General features: G+C 42.2%; 1 protein-coding gene and 1 long non-coding RNA gene across 2 annotated transcripts in view; one reads left to right on the forward strand and one right to left on the reverse strand.

Moving 5' to 3' along the window:
* LOC6728259 (protein timeless homolog) overlaps positions 1 to 21,961 on the reverse strand; it is a 67,588-nt gene that overhangs the window by 1,585 nt on the left and 44,042 nt on the right. Inside the window, exons 12-17 of the mRNA XM_016175225.3 lie at positions 4,207 to 4,302; positions 4,031 to 4,079; positions 3,181 to 3,322; positions 936 to 1,141; positions 547 to 635; positions 40 to 243 (exon numbers count right to left, since the gene is read on the reverse strand). Coding sequence (XP_016034895.1) covers positions 40 to 243; positions 547 to 635; positions 936 to 1,141; positions 3,181 to 3,322; positions 4,031 to 4,079; positions 4,207 to 4,302 — 786 coding nt within the window. The remainder of the gene's footprint in view (positions 1 to 39; positions 244 to 546; positions 636 to 935; positions 1,142 to 3,180; positions 3,323 to 4,030; positions 4,080 to 4,206; positions 4,303 to 21,961) is intronic.
* On the forward strand, positions 6,550 to 21,949 carry LOC6728261. The gene is made up of 3 exons (XR_005544401.2): positions 6,550 to 6,753; positions 7,495 to 7,875; positions 21,437 to 21,949. It is a non-coding gene; the product is annotated as an uncharacterized LOC6728261 (long non-coding RNA).

A 21,961-nucleotide genomic window follows, 5' to 3' on the forward strand; every position in this document is an offset into this window, starting at 1 on the left:
ATCCTTTGCTCTGTATACTCAAACTGATTGTCCACTTACCCGGCTCAATGCGATGCTGATCATATAAGCTCCTTAGCTCGTCATCCTCTTCCGGCTGCCAGACGTTTTTGCCGCTCTGGGCGGACTTGGTCGAACGCTTGGTGGGTGCCTTGAACATCAGGCCCAGTTCCTTCAGTTTCTTCAGGACAGTGCGGCGGTTGCGCGTCTTGTCGACCAAATTGTCCAGAATCCAATCAATCACATCTGAAAGAACAGACACAATTGGGTAGTTGTTTTCCGTCTATTCCTGGCCACTCTCTCTCTGCCTGCCTGTCGCAATTTCGAGTGGCTAGAGTGCCGGAGCTGTGATTGCTTCTATTCATTTACTACGAATCAAGTTTTAATTCACACTCAAGGGCAGTTTTAAAAAATGCAGATGCAGTGCGAGCAAAAACGTATTTCCCGGATTTTTAAAGTACTTCAAATGTTAAATAAATTTGTATATGGGTATTTTTGCAATTTTTGATTATATACACTTAGTGTTAGACTTGTTAAAGTTATAGTTACCCTTATCTGTTTCAGGATTGCGCTGGTTCTCCTCGAAGAGGAAGCGTAGCTCCGACTCCTGCTCCTCGGTCCAGGCTCCTTTGGTGCCACTGCAAGTAAAGTTAATACGATAAATATAGGGCCAGGACTTTTCAGCACACTGTCTCCCCGTAATTTTGGCTTGCCATGCAAATGATCTGACCCTTTCACTACTGTCCGTGGGGTGCAAATACAATAGGGACTCCATTCTCGCCGCTGGCCATCATTTATCATGTGCCAACTAAACGACAGACGATGAAGCTCCGGCTCAGTCAATCATGCGGCCATTGTGATGGCCCTACCCATCCAGTCCATCCCATTCCCTTTAGACCCAAAGATGAGGAGACAATGGCCAAGTAGCCTGTACTCACGCTTCGTAGGCGTCACAATAGCCCGTCTCCAGCTCATTTGCCTCCCTGATGCCTTTGTAAAATAATAACTCTGCATAGATTTTGGGATTAGTCGGGGCCACCTCGACAAATTTGCGCACCACAAAGATGGCCAGGCGGCGCAGCTCCTCCTGATGGACGTCACGTTCCACGCTGAAGACTTGTTGAAAGATGCGAAACAGCTTGGCCTGTGTGGAGAGCGGGAAAAACGCTGGTTAGGTTGTGCTTGAAATTCAAATGAAAAGTTTCTCGAAAGACAGCCACAGTCACAACAGCCGCCACCTCGTCCTTCTTGTCCTCCATTCGGAATCCTCTGCGGTTGCCGCCTGCGGTTGTCTCTCTGCTGAGCAAGATATCATTTGCAGTTGGCAAAAACTTTATAAATGCCACCCCGCACCCGGACAACTAACCCTAAAAACAGTCATCTCCCCACCCAAAACCGACTGAATACCCCTGTATCGTTGTCGACTGTCGTCGTCCGTATTTGGAATTTAATTTATCCTATGATTGCGCAGACCCATTAGTGGTTTTGACTTTGCATATGATGCTACTTTTGTTTTGCTTGTGGCCAGACTGGCAAGCAGCAGTCTGCTCCTTTTGATGGCCTCATGGACATGGATAGCTGCAGCCATTCACTTCACTGAGGCAAAAAACTCATCTTACGCTTACCAAAAAAAAAGGAGAAAATTAACTAACGTTAATTAAGGCTTGCATTAGAAAAAACGTCTGCACTTGGATTAAGTCAATGAATAATTAAGTTATAATATGAAAAATGAATATTGTTTCAGATCTTTCATGTGTTCGATGTGTTCCAGATCTTTAAGTAATAAAATCTTATGCTGATATCTTGCAAAAATATTTAACTCTCATTAAGACCTGCGATTCTCTTCAGATCCTCGCCGTTTCTCAATCTGATAAGCTCATTGGTTTTAGAAGGATTTCTCCCAGTGCTCCGTTCCTCATTCTCGTCACCGTCATAGTCATTGTCGTCCTTTTAATCGTCGCTTGTGCAGAGCAGACATTGAGCCGGCTTAGATGATGCTGATAGGCAACCCATGCCGCCTGAACAGAGGGACGCGAGCGAGATGATGGACCACGACGGAGTACGAAATGCGAAAGACGGAAGGCGGAAGACGGAGACACTCGACACCGGCTTTGTCCCCCAAAATGCGATGCCGTTTTTGGCCGCTCCAGTGATTAGCCATTCTCCGTTTCCCAGTCATTCTGCAGTGGTTGCATGCCACTCTGTTGCCCGTTGAAAGCCAAAAAACCGATGGCTTTAAGCAACGCTTTAAGCCGATGAAACTGAAAAAGTGGGTGGTTGGGTGGCTGGGTGTTTTTGGGTGGTTAGGCGAAGGCCGCGCAGCCGGCTGCTGCTGAATGTGATTTATGAACTCTGCCCGAAAAGAAAAGTTTAATTGCCAGCCGTGAAAAGCAGCATAAGCAGTTGAAAAGAAATCCGGAAAGAAGTGGAAACACTTGGCGCAAGGTACAAAGTTAAATGCTCTACAATAAAAATCTCGAGGGCAGTATATAATATTTTCAAGCTGTGACTTGCCGTAGGATTTTAAGATATTATTAAAAAAACAAAGTGCAAGGTAAGGATTATAAATTAGTATCGTAATAAAGAAAAGGAAACGACGCGGTCACATTAAATTCAAGGTCATGTCGTCAAATCAGTCCTGTGAAATTACTTAATTTTCAACTCGAAGACAATCGCGTTATGCTCCTTCCCAGGGGCTCTGAACCAACTCAAACACAGACATTTGAATATTTAAGTCGCTATAGAACCCAACCGATGCTGTGGCTCAAGGCAGCGCGTGAAAGGCTTAAAAAGTTCAAATTCCAGCTGACAGCGGAGGGACCGAAAAAAAGGCCCATCGCAAAACCCGCTTAAAAAAATTGTATATGTACGCGCAAGGCAGTAAATATCGTTTGTGGCTTTGGACAAATAGAAAAAAGGTCCGCTTAATTTGTACAAATTACCATAAAAATGAAATGAAAGCAGCGACAGTAAAATAAGGATGGCAAAAAGAAAATGAGCGGCAGCTAAGCTGTGGCATTTGTATTTTGCGTTTGACTTTGATTTATGTGCAGGTCGCTTAAACGGATTTAAAACAATGGATTGCATCCACTACTGTTGCTACATATGGAATGTTTAAGACCTGCTTGAAGCTAAGTAAATATTTAAAATTCAATAAAAACATATTCCTTATGATTATCTCACCTGGAAAAGCATTCCCGCACATTTGCAGCCGTAGGCAATGCGATGTAGAATAGTTACGGCCGCTTTCAAGGATCTAGTGGGTATATCCGCCCAATCCGATAGCACTAGAGTGCAAGCTCGAACGATTTTCGGATTCAGCAATCTAGAGGAGAAAGATGAAAAGGGGAGACGCAGGCCATTATAAACCAAACTCAAATCAAATTATGCTAAATTTAACTAATTATGATTTAAGAGTTTATCCAGCCGGTCACCCCGAAAACAGCAGCGACCGCGGCAACCGCAAATGTTCCACACTCGGCAGCAAAGTTTTAGAAACATTTGCAACAACAATGGCAATGGCAATGGCAGCACAATTAAAATACAACGGGCCAACCAACTTGACGTCATTTTATTATAATTGTTGTGGCAGGGTGAGCTGATGTTGCTGCTCGTCGGAGGATGTTGCTACTGTGATGTTGCTGCCGCTCTAAGCTGCCTGCGGCATCTGTGTGCGCCGGTTTCCAGTTCGAGTTCGAGAGTTCGCGGCCATAAAACTTTTGGCACAAGTAATTTCTGACACTAATCCTTAATTAGTAGCCACGAGCACTGACTCTCTGGTCTGCCTTTCAATTAAAAATACAATTACAATTTTCAACACGACCATCACGGCACAAAACCGCCGTTCAACCGAGCGGGCGACCATGATAACTTTTCAAATAACAGCAGTAAAATTTAAGCGACCCCTCTTCCATTCCCCTCCATGGTTTGTATTTCCCCAAATGGAAAAGTGTCCAGGAGCGGTTTGGCCTTGATTCGAAAAGTTTATGGGTTCGGGGCGGTGTACTTGGATCCTAGTCCTAGGCCTATTTACCTGCGAGCGAAATCATCAAATTTGAACGTTTTCTCGGTGAGTCCATTATCTAGCCATAGGAAGAAAAGCGGGGAATGGGATGGGAAAACAGGCAAATGCCATTTATTAGTTGAAATTTCCTCAAATTATTTTCATATTTATCGCAGATTTATGCGAAGAGTGCTGCCCTTGCTTACCCTGCTCTTCGTATTCTTCGTTATCCAAGTCATCGTCTTCGTCCTCGTACTCGTCCTGCTGTTGGTCCTTTTCATTTTCCTTATCCTCGGACTCAACTGAAAAATGAAAATATTATTTAAGTACCAGGTCTAATCAGGATGCCAGAAATGATGATTGAATTTCGCTGGAAATACCTAATTTTGAACAGAGATATTTAAGGAATGACAATATTAAATCTAAAGGAGCAAAAGCTCCCAAAATGTCGTAAATTGGAATAAAATTAAACTCCGAAGATCTTATATGATCCATTCCCATTAATTTTAAGGCCACTATTTTACAATTAAACGTCATTTGTTTTAATTTTCAAGCGCACTTGCACCCGTTGCGACTTAATCAATTATGCAGTTGTTGCATATAGAGACAGATGAGGGCACTCCGGTTAGGCACACCCATTCTCCATTGGCAAAACACAAATGGCCATTAACAATAATTATGACTGCTGCAATGCATAAACAAGTGTACTTGTGTTCCTACAACCAGGCTCAAACGCACAGAGGGCTATAGGGGTGCACAAAGAGAGGGTCCTGATAAAATGCAAAGCTAGTCAAAAGCACACTTCACAGGATCCCTTTTTCGAAAACAGTGGAATTCGAATGGAATACGTATGCTGGGACATTCGACCCTGGGCTTTCGCTTGGAGGCTGCTAATGTCGCACCTGCTCCTGGCGAAATGCCCCCAAAAAATGTCAGCCATACCCCGAAAAGCCGGATTTCAGGCAGTTACAACTTCATTTTGGAAGTGCAGGTCCAGGACATCCCCCTCGCACCTTTAGCACCTTACACCCATGGAATGTGCTGCGTGTGCGTCGCTTTATTAACGTCTTGAATGGGGTCTCCACTGGCATTTCAGTCCGTGTCCCTGTTCCTGTTCCTGCTGCTGCTGCTGCTCCTGTACCCTGTGCCCTGTCCCCTGTCGTTGGCAGTGACGCTATGCTCCGTCATTAAAATACAATTTTCTGTGTCAGGTTCAAGCTGTAAGCCCAAAAACATGGCACACGAAGGGCCAAGGTGCGTGGTCGGGGAGAAATGCAACACGGACAGCACACGATATTAGTGCATGTCTTTTGGGCTGCCTTTGTAGCTGCATTTGTTGGCCCGACACCCGACAGGACTGTGGATATAGTCATACGGCCCTATAGCCAACCCGCTCTCCGGCACAACAACACCTTACTCCATCCGAAGGACTGCGACTGCACGGCCATTAAACATGAACCTCGTTACGGCGTTGTTGATGTTCTTGTTATAAGCGGTAACTTCAGGGTAGTCAGGCTATGTCCCGAACTTCATGGCTCGAAGTCTGGAAGTCATGATGGCACTTTGAAACTCACGAAGTCCAAGTTGCTTGGCTTACATGGAATTACCAGACACTAAACACGAGTTATACTTTAATAAAAAGAGACATATTAATTATTTAAATTCAATAGGATATTTAAATGCGTTTAGAAGGCAATATTCTGTTTAAACACCTATTTGTTAACGTCTATATTTCCAAAGTACCTTAAGTTTATATAAACTTGGCTATTAAGCATTAAAAGTACTGAAACAGTTTTATATTTTACTTGTGACCTAAGGTGCACTTTGGTTTATTTTAATATATGCTAGCTTGGTATAGAGTACCACATCAGTCTAGTTAATTAAGCCTAATGTTTGTTCAGTTGTCGGGGTGCATCACACTTTGCAGGCCACACTTAATGACTTTTGCGCGTCGCTTGCACCTGGACAACACCTGAACGCATATTCGCCACGCCCCCTGTTTGGACCACCCTCTCCCTCTTATCATTACATGACCTTCAGTGCTGGATATTCCGCACATCCTGGTAGCAGCATGCAAAACGGGAACGTGCCTGGTGTTTGGGCTGTGGTCAGCAGTAGAAAATGTCCTGCCATGTCCATCCAAGGACCCTGTGTACTCATATGCATGCCCATGCCCATGCCCACATATCCCTAGACTTTTGGGTGGCAATTAATTTGAAGTTTAACACGTGTGCGTGTGTCTTTGTGATTATTACATAATGGCAAAGACAATGTCAGCAGCAGCGTCTGCCAACCAAGTGGGTGGGTTTTGGTGGCTCAGGTTGTGCAAGAAACTGAGCCGAATTTCAAGGACTCGCAAATGCTAACAGGTGATGACAAACACACACACACGCACATCTCTGCTGACAGGGACATAAACAAAATAATAACAAAACGCAGTCAGCAGCTTGAAGAGCAAATCAGCCAGCTGCTCACCGAATTGAAAAGAGAAACCGCGCAGGCGCCCAGCGACCATTTCGAATTTCGAACTCCGGAGGATGGCTTAAAAGCATGTCCTGGCCGAGTGAGCAGCTCAGTCTAGTGCTAAATACATCGAGGCCAGGACACGCGACCCGAGAAAGCGTCGATTCAACCAAACAAAAACCAAGTGCCAAGTGCCGTGTGAAGAGGCCACAAACAACTAACTAACTAACTGCCTCCAGAAACTGTGCGATTCTAACCAAAGCCAAAAATAAATATTAAAAAGTTACCAGGTAGCAGATCGAGCTTGTTTTGAACTGTGTGGTTGGCGTGTGTTTGTATTGTGCGTGTTGCGTTGGTATTTGTGATGTTAGCCAACTTCCGGTAGCAAAAGGCGAAATGTCAACATATTTTTTGTATTTTCTAGCTAGCAGACAGCAAGGCGTCGAAATGGGAATTGGGATTGGAACATCCTCATAGCTAACATATTATTTATGATACTGACTTTGTTCAGAGGGAGAATATTATATTTGTATGCCTTTATTTTTTAATATCAGATATATTTATATATCCATGCCTTAAAGAATACAATTTGTATGAATGCGAACATCATACATTTTTGATTTGATGATTTTGCGTTCGTAAAACATCTGATGAGCAGAATTATGTCTTAATGCATAGAATATAATATTTTATTTGAATAGACTTCTAGCACTAAAGCTGTGGAATAAATGAATTCAGAATGAGTTTTATTAGGTGTCCAGTTAAAACAGAGTAAACATTGTAAAGCATGGTTTTGGGATAGAGTGTGTTGTTTGGATATAAAAACTTTTTAGGAACTTTGCCAGCATGCCGGATAAAGAATTTCGCGTGCTCCACTCATTTCCGCCAGTTGCATGTATGTGTGTGCGTGTCTTTGAGTGTGCACTATGCGTGTGTGTGTGTGTGTGTGTAGGAATCTGCTCATTTCCGCTCGCCTGCAAAAGCAGGTGAAAGCTAGCTCGTAAAGCTCACAGTAAAATATCCATTTGCAGTGCATCAGTGCCCGGGAAAAAGACTTAAAGCAAACAGCAGGCGAAGTGAATAAACCATAAACAAAACCCCCGAAAATAAACCGAAAGCAGAAAAAACGAAATTTAAACGTCTGTGCATATTAATCAGAACGAGAAACGTGAACAGGATCAAGTCCTAGACAACTTATCACAGAGGATTTACGCAGACAGACAAACGCGGGACGAGAATCCGAGTGTAGAGCAAAAGGCAGCGCTAATCAACGACCAAACCAGACGACGTCCTTACCGACTGGCCACGCCCACAACTCCCCCTCGAATAGGAGAAGGAAAAAAACCACCAGAAGCCTGAGAGGAGAAGAGCAGGAGCCGCCTCATTTGGCCACTGCGGATTATGTTAATTAGGTAATTTTTGCTTTGATTACTCGTACCTTTGGGGGCTGTGCAATTTTGTTTGCTTTCCTCCCGCTTTTTGAGCACGCTCCTCAATTTGACACCCAACCACCCAGAGTCCGGCTTACATATTTATGAAATTTTCATGCAAATCGAGCTAATTCATTCACATTCTGCTGCTGCTGCTCATCTGGCAACCGTTGCTCAGTTTTTAATTCGCTGCCCTAATTGCAAGACAATTTTTTTTCGTTCGCCCAACTGATTTGTAGTTAAAAACTCATAATTAACAGGCAGTGGCGTAAATTGAAAAAGTTTTCCAGGGTAACTATACCTCTCTGAAAAACAAATTGAAATAATTATGGGAAAATGTAATGACAACACGGGGAGTACATTAGGAATGTTAATCAACAACAAATGAAAAAGTTAATTTTGATTGCTTTGGCCGGCAAATAGAATTATCACATGCAAAACCGATTCATGGCCAACCAATTGCAATCTATAAATTAAAAAATTAGCCAAATTTTACTCTCTTTCGAATGCTGTTAATGCAATTGGAATTAATTACGAGTCCGATAATTTATTTAACAGCTGACATTTAATGGTTAAATGGTTACTGCTTGTGTCAAGCCCTACGCATTTGGATTTGGCAATTAAAACAATTTTGCAACCACAACACTATCAAATATTACTCAGAACTAAATACAAAGCCAGCAGTTGAATTATTGTGGCCTGTATGCCCAGTCAATTGCAAAATTCGATAAATTGAGGCCTCAATTCACGGAGGAGAATGCAAATTGTGGGCAAAAGTCCAAGGCTCCTGGGAGGGCAGAGGTCAGGGGTTTCGGCCAGGACAATGCCGAACCAACTTGCGACTGGCAATGGAAACAAAAACAGAAACTCCCAGTTGCCGGCAGGCATTCACAACTTTATGCTCAACCTGCTCTGCCGTTGCAGCATCGATAATTAAATTGTGAAATTGTGAGCTCTGAATCGAGGATGGAAACTATGAAAATGTGGCTAGAAATCATGCTCAAGTTTCTGCCACAATCTACCTACCTCTTAAATCATTTTAGTTGAGTTTTGGGTTCGCGTGGGAGCTTTATGATTTTCATTTTCAATTTAATTTGATTGATTTTTGCCTTGTTTGGGCTCTGGCACATGAAATTCATACTCGTGAATTATGCATGCAAAGCTGCTCGCAAAAGTATTATGAAATTCCTGTGGGCAATTTATTTATTTACGAGTATATTGCGCACAAGCGCGCCAAGAACATAGAGCACAATGGCGGTTAAATTATGTACGTTTGTATATATAGAGACACCACTGCATACCATGAGTCTATATATCGCCAACATATAGAGTATATTTATGCTCTGGCAAATTGTCAAGCGCAAATTAGGCAAACGCTAATTCGACTTTTATCTGACGCGGCAATAAAAACTTTCGGTATCCGCACCAAAGAAGCTTCTACCCCGAAAAGCCATAAAGTCCAAGTTCCTGGCAATTAATGCAGCCACAATGTCTAATTAGATGGCAGCAAAAGTGCCGCCAGTTCAGCTCAGATAGCACACGCACCCCAAACTTGGGTTGGCTTGAGTACAGGTAGCACTCCGTATGGGGGATGCTGTTCAAAAAGGGCGAGGGGTGCCGCCCCAATTAAGTGTCTCGGGGTGTGGCGCGAGTGGCTCTTGTGCGGTTAAGATGGTAGCACCATGGCATCGTAACCTGATATCACATCAAAACACGCTCACAACTCAATTTGGTTTGACTTTCAATCAAGTCAAGCCTTGACGGAATTATGGGAATTGTTTCCATTGGCAGCACAATTATTTATTTATTTAATTAGTCGCTGAAACAACTCGACTTTTTGCCGCTGGCTGCAGGTAAACGTGTTTCAATTGAAATTAATTTTCCTCCTCTATATGAATATTATTAATGGCAGAGCATGAATAATGCCTGGAGCTATTAGTATTATATCTGAATATGGGTTAGTGGCAATAAAATTAAAATCATTCGATTAGGCCAGGTTCATAAGGGTAATTGAAATTGAAATTTGTAATGTAAGTAAAACCATTTCCACAAATTAGCTATGTGCGGAATAATAATAAATCCTGGGGCACCCTTGAACAAATAATACCGTGTGTTTGTTAACCAGATATTCCTAACCATACAAAAGTAAAAGCTTTAAATATAAATTGATGCACTTCGGTATCAGTCCAAACCACTGTGCGTATGAGTGATGCATATGGCACGCAACCGCAAGCCTTCCCAGATGGACCTGGTTTCCGGTTAGCCAACAGACGGCGGCATTGTTTGCGGCAAACTCGGGCACTCGGAATCACGTGCCCCGTCTCGTGGCAATCAAAGTCGTTAGCTGCAACCGAGGGGGTAAGGCCCAAAGGAATGGGGAAAGTGGGTTCGCACATCCATCCATGTGCGTCGGCAGCGGCGGCGAATAATCAAATATTTTCGTGACTACAAAGGAGCCCGCACAAAGATAGCAAAAGACAGTCGGGTGAAACTTAAAGCCAGTGAAGTAAATCCGATTTAGGGCTGGAAAACGGCAGCAGGAGCAGCCGCAGCGGAAGGAAAATCCAGAGAAGCGAGCAAGGCACCAGACAATTTGCATATTTATGAAGAAGAACGGCCTTTGATAAAGCTGCAAGACGGAGCTCCCAGGCTGCTTTAAGCTGATTCAAATTGAAAAACGCAGACAGCGGAGGCAAAAGATACAAATGTAAATGGTTGTGAAGCTTCGCCGGGTTGGGGTTAGCAACAATAATCTGCGCTGATTTACGATTTACAGGCGCGAAATAGACAAGGAAACTTTCGGAATGGGAAGCCGGCGGACAATTTGCGTGCGCAATTTGCAGTTGATGGGCGACACACGCCTCAGCTCCCGCCTACCCCCCGCAAAAAAAAATAGCAAGAAGCCATCCCCCAAATTGTTAAACATTTTTGCGAATGCGAAAAAGCGTAAAATATTACACACTGATTTTGATCGGTTCGCTTTTTTCTTAAAATGGCAAATGGATAGCTGTCTATCCACTGCAAATATTTCACGCTGAGTTTGCACAAATATGCCCCAATTTAGAGCAATCGAAAGCAAATGAAGCATCAAAAAAATGTTCTATACAAGCTTTGCATCCGTTGGATTGTATAAAAGAAACAATGAAAAGCGTGTTAAAATTGATTGCTGCCAGTGGTAAAATTCTATAGAAATATTTGACAACGAAATTGGTCTTTTGGGGCTCTAATCCCTCTATCACGAACATAAATACTTCCAGCTACATGCACATAAAATAATTACCCTAACCTGAAACAATTTCCAATTAAAAAGCTAGCTAGCTACATTAGCACTTCACTGATTGCAATGCGGAAACTTGTCTGCATTTACAAGTATTTATAATTAGTCAAATGCTCGTGAGTCTCAGGGTCCCCAGCCATTTCACCTCAATATGTTTGAGCGAAGAACTCCTACACATTTCGCAATCACTTTTGATATGGAACAAATTTGGGTTTTTGTTCAAGTTGTGCAGTAAAAGCTTTCAGCTTTGCCACTTGACATGTTCCCAGAACTGTGTCAACATAGTTTTTCAATAACGCTGCGGCATGTGTGTGCATATATATTTAGTGCAAATATGGGTAAGCAGTTGGCATATGAGGTTGATATTACCAAAAACCAACTTCCACATTCCGCACATTGCCTTGCACTTTGGCAAGCACACTCTAATGCAGATGTACATATAAATTTACCTTCTGCTGGATGACTTTAACAATGCCAATGCAGTACTCAAATATACAGAGCATATTTATCTTGGAGAATCTAGTTACTAAAGGCAGGTGCGTAGTTTACAGTCGAAAGGGGTTGCTATATTTGGCTTAAACGAAAAGTAACGCACATAAAGAAATATGATCCACAACATGCGTTTGCTTATGAATGCCAATCTAAACTGCTAATTAGTATTGAAAAGTTAGCTAAGGTCTAGGGCACATTTCCATACTGAAGGCTTATGGTTTTAACCAACATTTCCTACGCTTTCATAATATATACTTCGATATGCTCCTGTGCATGAAACACTTGGAAATCTCACCTTAATGCCTAATCCCCGACATTAAAGTGTTGCGCCGGCAAAGTGATTTGTTGTACACGAAGCGGCAGGATACCAAGGCATCTAGACGCTCCATAGCACCCCCCTTAAGACCACTCTGAATCACCATTATTCCCCTTCATCAGAATCGCACAATGGGAACGGGAACGAGAACGACGGCATTGCAAATAATCTTTGCAGTAAATACGCAACAAGAATGGAGAGGAAAAAACCCCGGCCCGGGGATCATTATTTGCCCAAGTGGGAAACAAAACGTTGGCAAAAAGTCCTGCGAACCAAATGTCGCACATGACTGCGGCAACTGTGTGCGTGTGCGTTTGCGTGTGCGAATGCGACTGTCTGTGTGAGTTTGAATGTGTAATTTAAGCATTAGAGACGCGTAAAACCTTAACTCAAGGCACATGCACGCAGACACAGAGGCATGAAAATTGAATAAATTATGCGTGTCATCACATGCAGAGCAGCTGGGATGGGTCGGAAAATGGGGGATTTTCCTATGGAGCATCGCAATTTGTGTGCGACGACGGCATTTAATTAAGCGTTTTGTATTCATCGGAAAAGTCATAAAAATTACGAACAGCCGTTGGCAGTCGAGTTTGAAATTTACCGAGGATGCAGGATTTGTGTACCTTTATGTTGCATCAATGGCCGCATTGCAGCTGGGATTTGCCAAAGAATAATTACCCAGCATTCGTGCTTTTTCGTTCTTTATAAGTATTTTTTGCCGGTAACTTATCTTCCTATGCCTTTGGGCATCCTTTAAACGCAAAGTCACGTTCCTGAGCGACAAACTAGAAAGAGAAATAGTGAAAATATGCAAAGTAGTTGGGCGCTTCGAGCGTATCGGGTTTCAAGGTCCCAGCTATCCATAAAAAGTGTGTGGAAATCGAGCTTTCGGATATCCTGTATTGACTTTGAACCTTGTTCAGAAACTTTCCTTTTAGAATATATTTTATTCGTACACCGTGAAAATATTCAAAATCAATGCAAAAACGTTAGCAACTCATTTTATATAAAATACAAACTAAAAATACAAACTATTATTTATAGTTTTTCGCTCTCAAATTTTAACTCTAACATGACTATTCATATAGTCATGGTATTTCGAAGAATAATATTTAATTTATATCATTAAAAAGTTGCGCTAGAAAATCACAACGAAAATAAGCACATCATCAAAGGACAAGCTAGTTAAGGAATTGGATAGTGGAGTCTAGAGTTTTTTGAGTTGTTTTTAAGAATATATAGTAATTGGTATTTTTTTTTTGGTACACCGATGTTTTGGTACCCTTTTTTAGAGAGCACCTTGAACGTATGTTAATCCTGGCGAGGATGTGCAAAACAAAAACAATGAGCACTTGGGCGACAAAGTTTTGGGTCGCATACGTATCCTGCTTTTGTATGCACATGTATGAGTGGGTCGTGTAAAGTTATCCTTGAAAATATTTAGCAGCCACTCAACTGCGTTACGTATACGCACAGTTAACCTGGCATCATCACAGCTCAGGACACCCGGGGGCGCCACCTACAAGTCACCAGGCACCTATTTCTGCTGTTTGTGCGAGTGTAGAAAACTTTTTTAGACAGCAAACACTTTCGCATCGATTTTCCTGGCCTTTTTTCCCATGGTTTTGCTCTTGCTTTTGCTTTTGCGGTGGCTGCTATCTGGCAGTTCGGTGCTGTTTGTTTTTATTTTCACACTCTGGCTTTGGCTTTTAGTGCTTCCCACAGTTGCTCACGCTCAGGCTCACCACCGACCTGCCCGGCATCATCATTTCGTATTCAACGTGGCATTAAGGTCAGGATATCTGGGATTTATAAGTTTTGTTAGCAGCTCCTCGAAGGCCGACGGCATGCGTTTATTTATGCAGGTCAAAGGAAATTCCAAAAGGCATTTCGTATGGGCTGCGGATTGCACTTTGCCACACCGTAAGTGGCAGCCAGATCCTTTTTGGCTGACTCCCATCATTTAAACCAAATTAAACGCCTGGTTATATCAAATAAAGTTAAGACATGCTGCGAAACTTTCCGGGCACTTTCGGGGCATAATTTCCTTTACATTTTTTCCGAGCGAACCACGCATAACTCGGGCGCCTTTTCTTTAAACTGTTTCGCCTGCCTTTGTTGGACAACAAAAGTTTCGTGGCACGCCCACTTGGCTGCCCCTCACTCGCCTGCACTTTCGACACTTTTATGCCTCACGGTCAAATTGTTATGGCTTATAATGAATGCCGGGCTCGAAAGAAAGGCGCACAATAAATGTTCGAAATAAAATATGCGAAATGCAGCACACTGAAAGTGGGCGTTGGGAAACGCAACCAGCATAACAAATTAAAAACTTTTCTCCCCGCACACTTTTCCTTCCATCTTTTTCGCTTCTGTCGGAGAAATGCCAGCAAAATGTTTTGCCATTAAAATATGAAAAATTGCTTAATAATTCAGGATGGCCGGGGGCAGTTTAAAACGGCAACAAAACAATTCAGAAGCTATGGATGCTGATGGTGATGGCTCTCGATTCGATTCGCTTTTTGCCAAATGAACAGAAATATTTGGTTAGTGTGGAAATTCGCATGTCAGTTTAAGGATTTGACAACATAAAATGTCAAATTTGTCTATCAAATTTGGGAAATATTTAAATCTGGAATAAACATTTTTGACATATCTGCGAAAATTACTATAATAAATATACATAACATTTTAAAAACTTCATGCTTTAAGAAAGACAGCCTTGCATTTGATAACTTTCCACAAAACACAATTAAAGAATTTGGTGCTGACTGAAGGGTCTCATTTGAAACACATTAGACATATTTCGCATGCTAATTCACTAATTGCCATCCTAATCATCGGCGCACAACGGGAATTACCAGCATATATCAAGCGGCTCAAGTGCCCTTCTGTCTAAATGGGACGAGAGTGAACCCTTGCAGGCCGCGTTTCGTGCTCAACTTGTGATTTCCGCCACATTAATTTCAATTTCACAAAAAGACGCCCCCGGAAGACCGAGCCCTGTTTAGAGGAAATACCAGAGAAACGACAGCCAGCCAGTTCAGTTCGGTACGGGGACACGGAGCATTTGGTAAATGCCTTAATGGCCTAATTTTTGTTTTTCAACGCAAAGACAAAACGGGGCGAAGAGTCCCAAAAAAAAAAAAATATATATATACGACAGTTATGCGTGTAATATTTTTCCTTTTGCCAGCACCCCGGAAAATCCTGCGGGGTGGTGCTGGCAAATTATCATTGGAGCTGAGCAGAGAGAGAGAACAACAATCGTTAAGGGTTCGTGGGCTGGGCCTTCTTCGCCTTCGTCGTCCTGCCTTGTGGCCCATGAAATGATGTCGTAAAAATTTAAAGTTTGCCGTCTGCCTTTTGTTGTTTGGAAAACCTCGGAGCAAACAACAGCCCCCACAGAGCTTTGCCATAATTTGATACTCGAAAAATTGAGCGTAATGTGCGTTAATGTAAATGGCGCGTATTACTGACAAGTGCCTTGCCTGACAAATGGTCCCAGTTCCGCAGATTTATGCGCAGACACATGCGCTAATTGTCAAAGTAACTTCGGTTTTAGTTCCACTTGCTGTCTGAAAAATTTCCCAGCGACACAACTTGTTAGTTGGGGGAGTGTTTTCTGAGTGAGTGTTTTCTGCCAGCCAATCTGTCAGGGGAGCAGAAACCCGGTGCCCGCCAGCTATGAAAATTAAAAGACACAAATGCCAAAAGTTGACGACACAGCCGACAGGAGGATGAGCAAACAAGCGCCGTTGACAACCACAATCAAAATAACAGGCGAAATTCGCAGATGGGAATTCGGTGATGTCGAGAGACGATGACAAACAGGAATCTACTTTAACTGCTCGGATTTTGCTCTATTTTGGGCTGGCTGTCCCCAAAGCAAAAGTTATGCACACAAATATTTACCTAGTTTTAGGAAAAACAATGAGCAGCACGCATTTAGCTGTTGGATAATATCCAAAGAAATTTTAAAGCATTTAAATCAGCTTCGTACCCAAGCTTATGCATAAATAAAATAATAAATTATTAGAGAATTTCTTTGTAAGCTTTCAAGCTTTACGTACTTATTTGGCAGCTGCAAAGACTTGGTTGTATGCTCTAATTACTCCCAAATCGTTTGAATCAGAACTTTATAGAATTTATTTATAATCATATTTTCCGGCTCTCAGAAAAACTTTCCAGTTATCTGTAGCTTAAGTGAGCTGATGCAATGCCTCTCAAATTTTCTTATAAGCCAGCAGCAATTTATGGAATATACCATTGAAGAGTATCATCCGCTTCCCTCCTAGAAACCTTTTCCAGATTGAAGAACAATGGCTCTGGGCCAAGTCGACGACACCCAATCTGAGTACAGTTTTGGTGCAGTTTTTCCTTTTGATTTTCTTTCGTAAGACGAAACCACTTGAAAGGGCGGAAGGAAAAGCGCATACCGAAGCCAAGTTATTGATTTTGCACTAGTCACAGATTTATTTTCACGCTTTTCTATGACCCGCTGAGCAAAGAGCTTTAAGGGCCCGACTTTAAGAGGGGAGAAGAAATTCGATGACACCACACTCGAGGCAAAGGATCTGCTGCCAAAAGTCTCGAGTTATGTCCTGGCCAGAAGAATTTCGTCTAGATGGCTGCTCAGACATTTTGGAGGCGTGTGTGTATGTGAGTATTTCTGTGAACATAATCTGGCTATCACACAGACACGTATCTCAGATTTAATGGTCAACCAAAGGCAATTTGGCAAATTATTAGAAAATCATTGTGTCACTTTATGTGCCGGACAAGGAAATATGAGTGCCTGTGGCTCGGAATAAGGCCCACTTCAGCGTCTGTCAGCCACACAATTTGCCGGGGCTGTTGACCCAAAGTGGAATTGGTTTTCATATAACTACCACAAGATCCTACCATATTACTGTATTAACCATGAGTAATATTTTAGTTCAAGGGCTGGTCAAAATCAGCCAGGGCGATGGCAATACTTTGAGTAATCGAACAATTGAGATGGGCAAATGGAGGGTGAGGGTCAACAAATTATGCGCAGTTATTGAAAAAGTTTTTCAATCTCGCAAAGAGCTTTGCCAGAACCAAACTAAGCCACGACAAAGGGGTTAAAAATATGAGAAAGATAATAAAACTGAGTGCCATGCCGACTTCAACCATCAGCGTTTCTTCATTTTTTATCGCAAATAATATTCCGCCTGGTATTCAAGGTCCCAGGGAAGATGAGCCGCTGCGAGCAAAACCAAAATTGGGCTACCAAAATAAAGCCCAAGACGAAGTCAAGCACACAAACAGCCGAAAACCCAAAAAATATATACAAAAAACGAACGAAAACGGAACAAAAAGCGACCAAATAAATATACACAAGAGGACCGGCTCTGTTGTGGCGGCCCTGAGCCTTCAGCGATTTTTCACAACACAATTTAACAAATAAAAGCAGAAGGAAAACTACAAAACAGAAAAAAAAAGAATAAATAAATAAAAAGAAAAATAAAAGCAAAAACTTGCCTCAAAAGACGCACACAAATAAAACAATAAAAGGCCCACACACTCACCCACCGGCAAGAAGGAGAACAACAACAAGTTTATTACAGATTTTACTTATGTGTTTTTGGTTGCCTGGGCCGGGCGAAGGTTGGGGCTTTTCCGGGGGTTTTTCTTCGGTTTTCGCCGGCTGGGCGGTCCCTTTTTACCGCAGGGCATTAATAAGGAGCACAACATGGCGGCACAATGCTAGCGGAAGTCAATGACATGTGCTCTCCAGAAATCTCCCGTTGATGGGAATGACAAATCCCGTTGATATTCTAGGCCTCTCATATAAATTTTCATGAAGGCCAAAAACTTGCTACGCGGTCATCCTTGAAATCCTTGAAAGGCAACCTTTGAAATGATTTGAACTAACGCAAAATCAGAATTTAACAGTCAAATTAGATACGTTACAAGTTACTATATGGACTTTCAAAACTATTTACATATATCACTCTAGCATTTTTGATTCAGAGAATAAGTCTGGTAAAAGTTATACCACAATTCTCTATTCAATTAAATTAACGCCCATGAAAAACATTCTTAAACTTTCCTGCGAAACATGGCAGGAAATCTATTTCAGGCACCTTCAAGTGGGCCTAAAATCCTGACGTGGCCTACACCTCCGTAGTTTTCTTTTCGGCTTCCCGTTATCGATATGGCTTTCCTGCCACCCACTTTGTCTGCCAATATTTTCAGTCAGCCGGGGCCGTCGAACTGATGCTGCTGCCAAATTGCTGGCTCGTTCAGTCTGACAGTCGAAAGCCAGAAATAAACTTTAATTTGAAAACTTTTATGCGCAGCAAATAAAGGCGAATCGATGGCTGAGAATCGACCAAGTGTCGTGGCAAATTGTTCCCCAAGTGTTGGACATTTTGCTTAAAGATGCCAGACCTAGAAAGCAGTTTAAGTCCCACATGCATATCCACGTGCCCGCACGTGCCTGACATTGACACAGATGCTGGGCTGCAGGGTTCTTGCAGGATAGCTGACTCGCGGAATTTTCCGGGTTGTACACTTTAAAAAAAAATCGCATTTAAATAAAGGAGTATTGCATTTATTCAAGACCGATTATAAAACCTTTTTATTATAATTTCATGTTTTAAAATGTGTAATATGTACACTTCGTTTAAAGAAAAGTTTAATGTAAGTCCAGAAATATGCACATCACATGGGTGCATAGATCTCTATTCAACACAATTTTTTCCAGTGTAGCACCACACCAGCATCGAGCGCATGTCGCTCACAGAAGGCGAACTCTATGAAGCCAAGGGTAAAGCGGAAGTTTATTAAAACTACAGCAAACAAAGGGGCGCATTGGGATAGGATGAGTAGAAATAGAGGGTAAGGGCAAAATGCATTGAAAGGAGCACAGGAAGCGCACTTAAACAATAAACATGCCGTTCGTGCTGAGCAAAGAGGATCCAAAGGATCCAAAGAGGCACAAAGACACCGAACGAACCAGCAGTAACATTTCCATACAAATAAAGCACTGAGCGCGATAGAGAAGTAAATGCAGCGCATTACGTATACGCCAGCGTGTCTGGAAAAATGCAACCAGCCGCGACGGGCATGGAGATACAATTTTGTGTGTGTTTTGTTGCACCATTGAGCGCACCACTGAAGCAAAAAGCTGTTGCAAAGCAAAGAAGTACATACATACATATATATAAAAAAGAGCACACCAGCCGACTGAAGCACTCAATGAAAAAATGCAATGGTGCAGGATTGGAAGGACAGCCATGTGGCCAAGTCCTTGCTCCGTCAACTGCATTTGCATCCGTTGATAAAGCCATGTTGGGTTCGGGGATCCGCATTCGGGTTCGGGGCATCTAAATACGTTTAAAATAAATCACAGACGTATGCTGTGTGCTCTGGGAAAAAGCGGGGTTGCGAAATCCAATTTCAGCTTTTGCAGTGAGTGCGCCTTGAATTTTATTTAAGCAGCTTGCTTTTTATATCCTTGCAGAGGGTATATAAAGTCTGCAAGTCAGCTTTCAAGCTTCATACTAAAAATATTATGACCAACTGTGAAAACTGTTAAATTTGTTTAGGGTTATGGTACCTCCAGGTGGACTATAACAAAATTAAAAATGTTTAAAAGTTGTGGACTCTTTAAAAGAGTTTACCTTAAAGAGAACATAGGATTCGGTTTTTAAGCTGGTTTACTCGATGTCTAAACTTAATTTCCTTTTGTAAAGTTCTGTTTCTTCTTTTTGCTGGAATTTGTACCCTCGTACAATGCACTCTAAGATTGCAGCATTGCAAGTTATTCGCTTTGTGCGCAGCATTTGATTAACTAACAAAAATGTGCACTTGCATACAGGAAACAAAAAGCATGCTCGCTCATATAAATATGCAATAAAGTCGACGACAAATTTGAACAAACAACCCTCGCTAATGTCTCATAATAAAATACAGCCAAGAAGTACAAGAAAAATATGGCACAGCAATTTGCAAATTATTTTCAAGCTGGCATAAAATAAACTGACAGGCACCCTTGGAACCCAGTCCACCAAATAAGGGACACCACCACCACTGGTGGGCTGCGTCAATCTTCTCCAGGCAAACAGACAGCTCACGTTGTTGCTGCTGTTGATATTTCCCCCATTTGTTGTTGGTTTTTGAAATCGACTTTCATGTCAATTGACTTGCGTACATCTGCCTGTCTGAATATCTGACTGAATTGGGTAGTCTGGGGTGTTACGTATTAGGGGTGGTGGAATGGGCAGTGGGTGGCTGAATGTCGCCAAACTTATGGCCCAAATTTTACTGTTATGTAAGCAAACGGCAGCAGATGAAATGAAACGCCAGCTCCTTGATGATATTTGTCAATAAATTTAACGTAAACCAGGCAGAGCCTTTTTCCCTTTATTTGTATTGCTATATATGTAAAACGCTCTGTATGTGGCCCGACATTTTTGCGTCTAATGGTAAGGAAACCATCTACAAATAAAGCTTATATATTACGAGAAACGCATTTTTCTTAAATTGGTATGGCAGTTAGGCTTTAAATACCGGAAAATCATTCGATTGATGGCCCAAAATGTAGCCTGAAATAATAATTTATCACAACAAACTTGGGATCATTTTTTGGTAGGGTTTAAAAACGATTTTATTGGCTACTATTATTATGCAATACATATAATTAAAAACATTTCAATCTTCCAACAAAACCATCCATCAATGCGCTGCAATCTTTCGAAACAAGTTATTAAAACTCCCCACCGGGTTATCAAAATGCCATACTCGACTTTAAGTAGACATTGACAAATTAATTTGCCACGATTGGGTTGTCCGAGGCACAAAAAAAAGATGGCAGGAAACCAAACCGAAATCCACTTGGGAGGAAAGACAGTAGAGGCCAGGATGCGCAGCATACATTCGAGCGTCATTAGGCCGGCAATGAGTAAATCAAATTTGCGTCGTTTTTGGGCCAGATGCTGTGGGTTGTCAGTTGACAGTCGGGTTGCTCAGTGGCCTTCCTGTCGCTTGTCTACGCCGGAAATGAAATGACCCAGTTAAATGATTTATGGCAAGAGCCCACACACACACACACATACACACGCGCACACACAAAGAGACCGTTAGCTTGGGGTTTATTACCGGGGCTTAGTGGCAAGCGGCTGACAGGATCGGGGAGTATCCCCTTCAGCTTGTATCCTGAAAACCGTGGCGTGTTGAAATTATAATTTCATTAGCTGCAATCAACATAAAAATAACACTAAAGGCAACTGCCAATGCGCTCTGATGTCGTAAAGCCAAAGTAGAAATTAAAATGCGATGAAAAGCAGGGAAACCGGAGAAGAACAGGGAGAAAGATATTTAAAAGCAACTTCTACCTTTGCCACCTTTTTTTGCATTCACACAGCACAACACACAGCTAACAAGAGCGTAATTACAAGCAATTTTTTCACGTTTTATTTCAGATTTTAAGCACGCGATGACAACAACGCCGTGGGAGCACTTGGCATTGTAATGTGACAACAGTTGGCTAAGGACAACAAAACAATACCAAAAGCGGGCCATCAGGAGTAGCTGGAATGCTCGCTTTTTAATTGACATTTGCTCGAGTTGAGTTGCGTTTTGTTCAACAGCAATTAGCATCGTGAAAAAAATAAATGAAAACACAAAAAATAAAACACGCAGAGGAAAACACAAAGCAGCGCAATTAAAATTGTAAAACAATTGCAGAACGTTGAATTGAAAAGGGGGAAACAATAACAGACGACGTCGACCCGGAATAGAATGATCAAGTTGATTTAATTAAAAATTCAGCATCACCCTCGCCATCCAGCATCCAGCACCCAACATCCAGCATCAGCAGCCGTGTGCAATGGCATTTGAGCACGCTGCTTGAGCAATGGCCGCCGGACCGGAAACGCAGCCATTGCCCTCGGGCAACATCCGCCTCTGACTGCCGCCGACACTTGTCACATGTTTGGCCAAAAAGG

This window comes from Drosophila simulans, chromosome 3R (assembly GCF_016746395.2).
Source record: "Drosophila simulans strain w501 chromosome 3R, Prin_Dsim_3.1, whole genome shotgun sequence".
In the NCBI taxonomy this organism is placed as follows: domain Eukaryota; kingdom Metazoa; phylum Arthropoda; class Insecta; order Diptera; family Drosophilidae; genus Drosophila; species Drosophila simulans.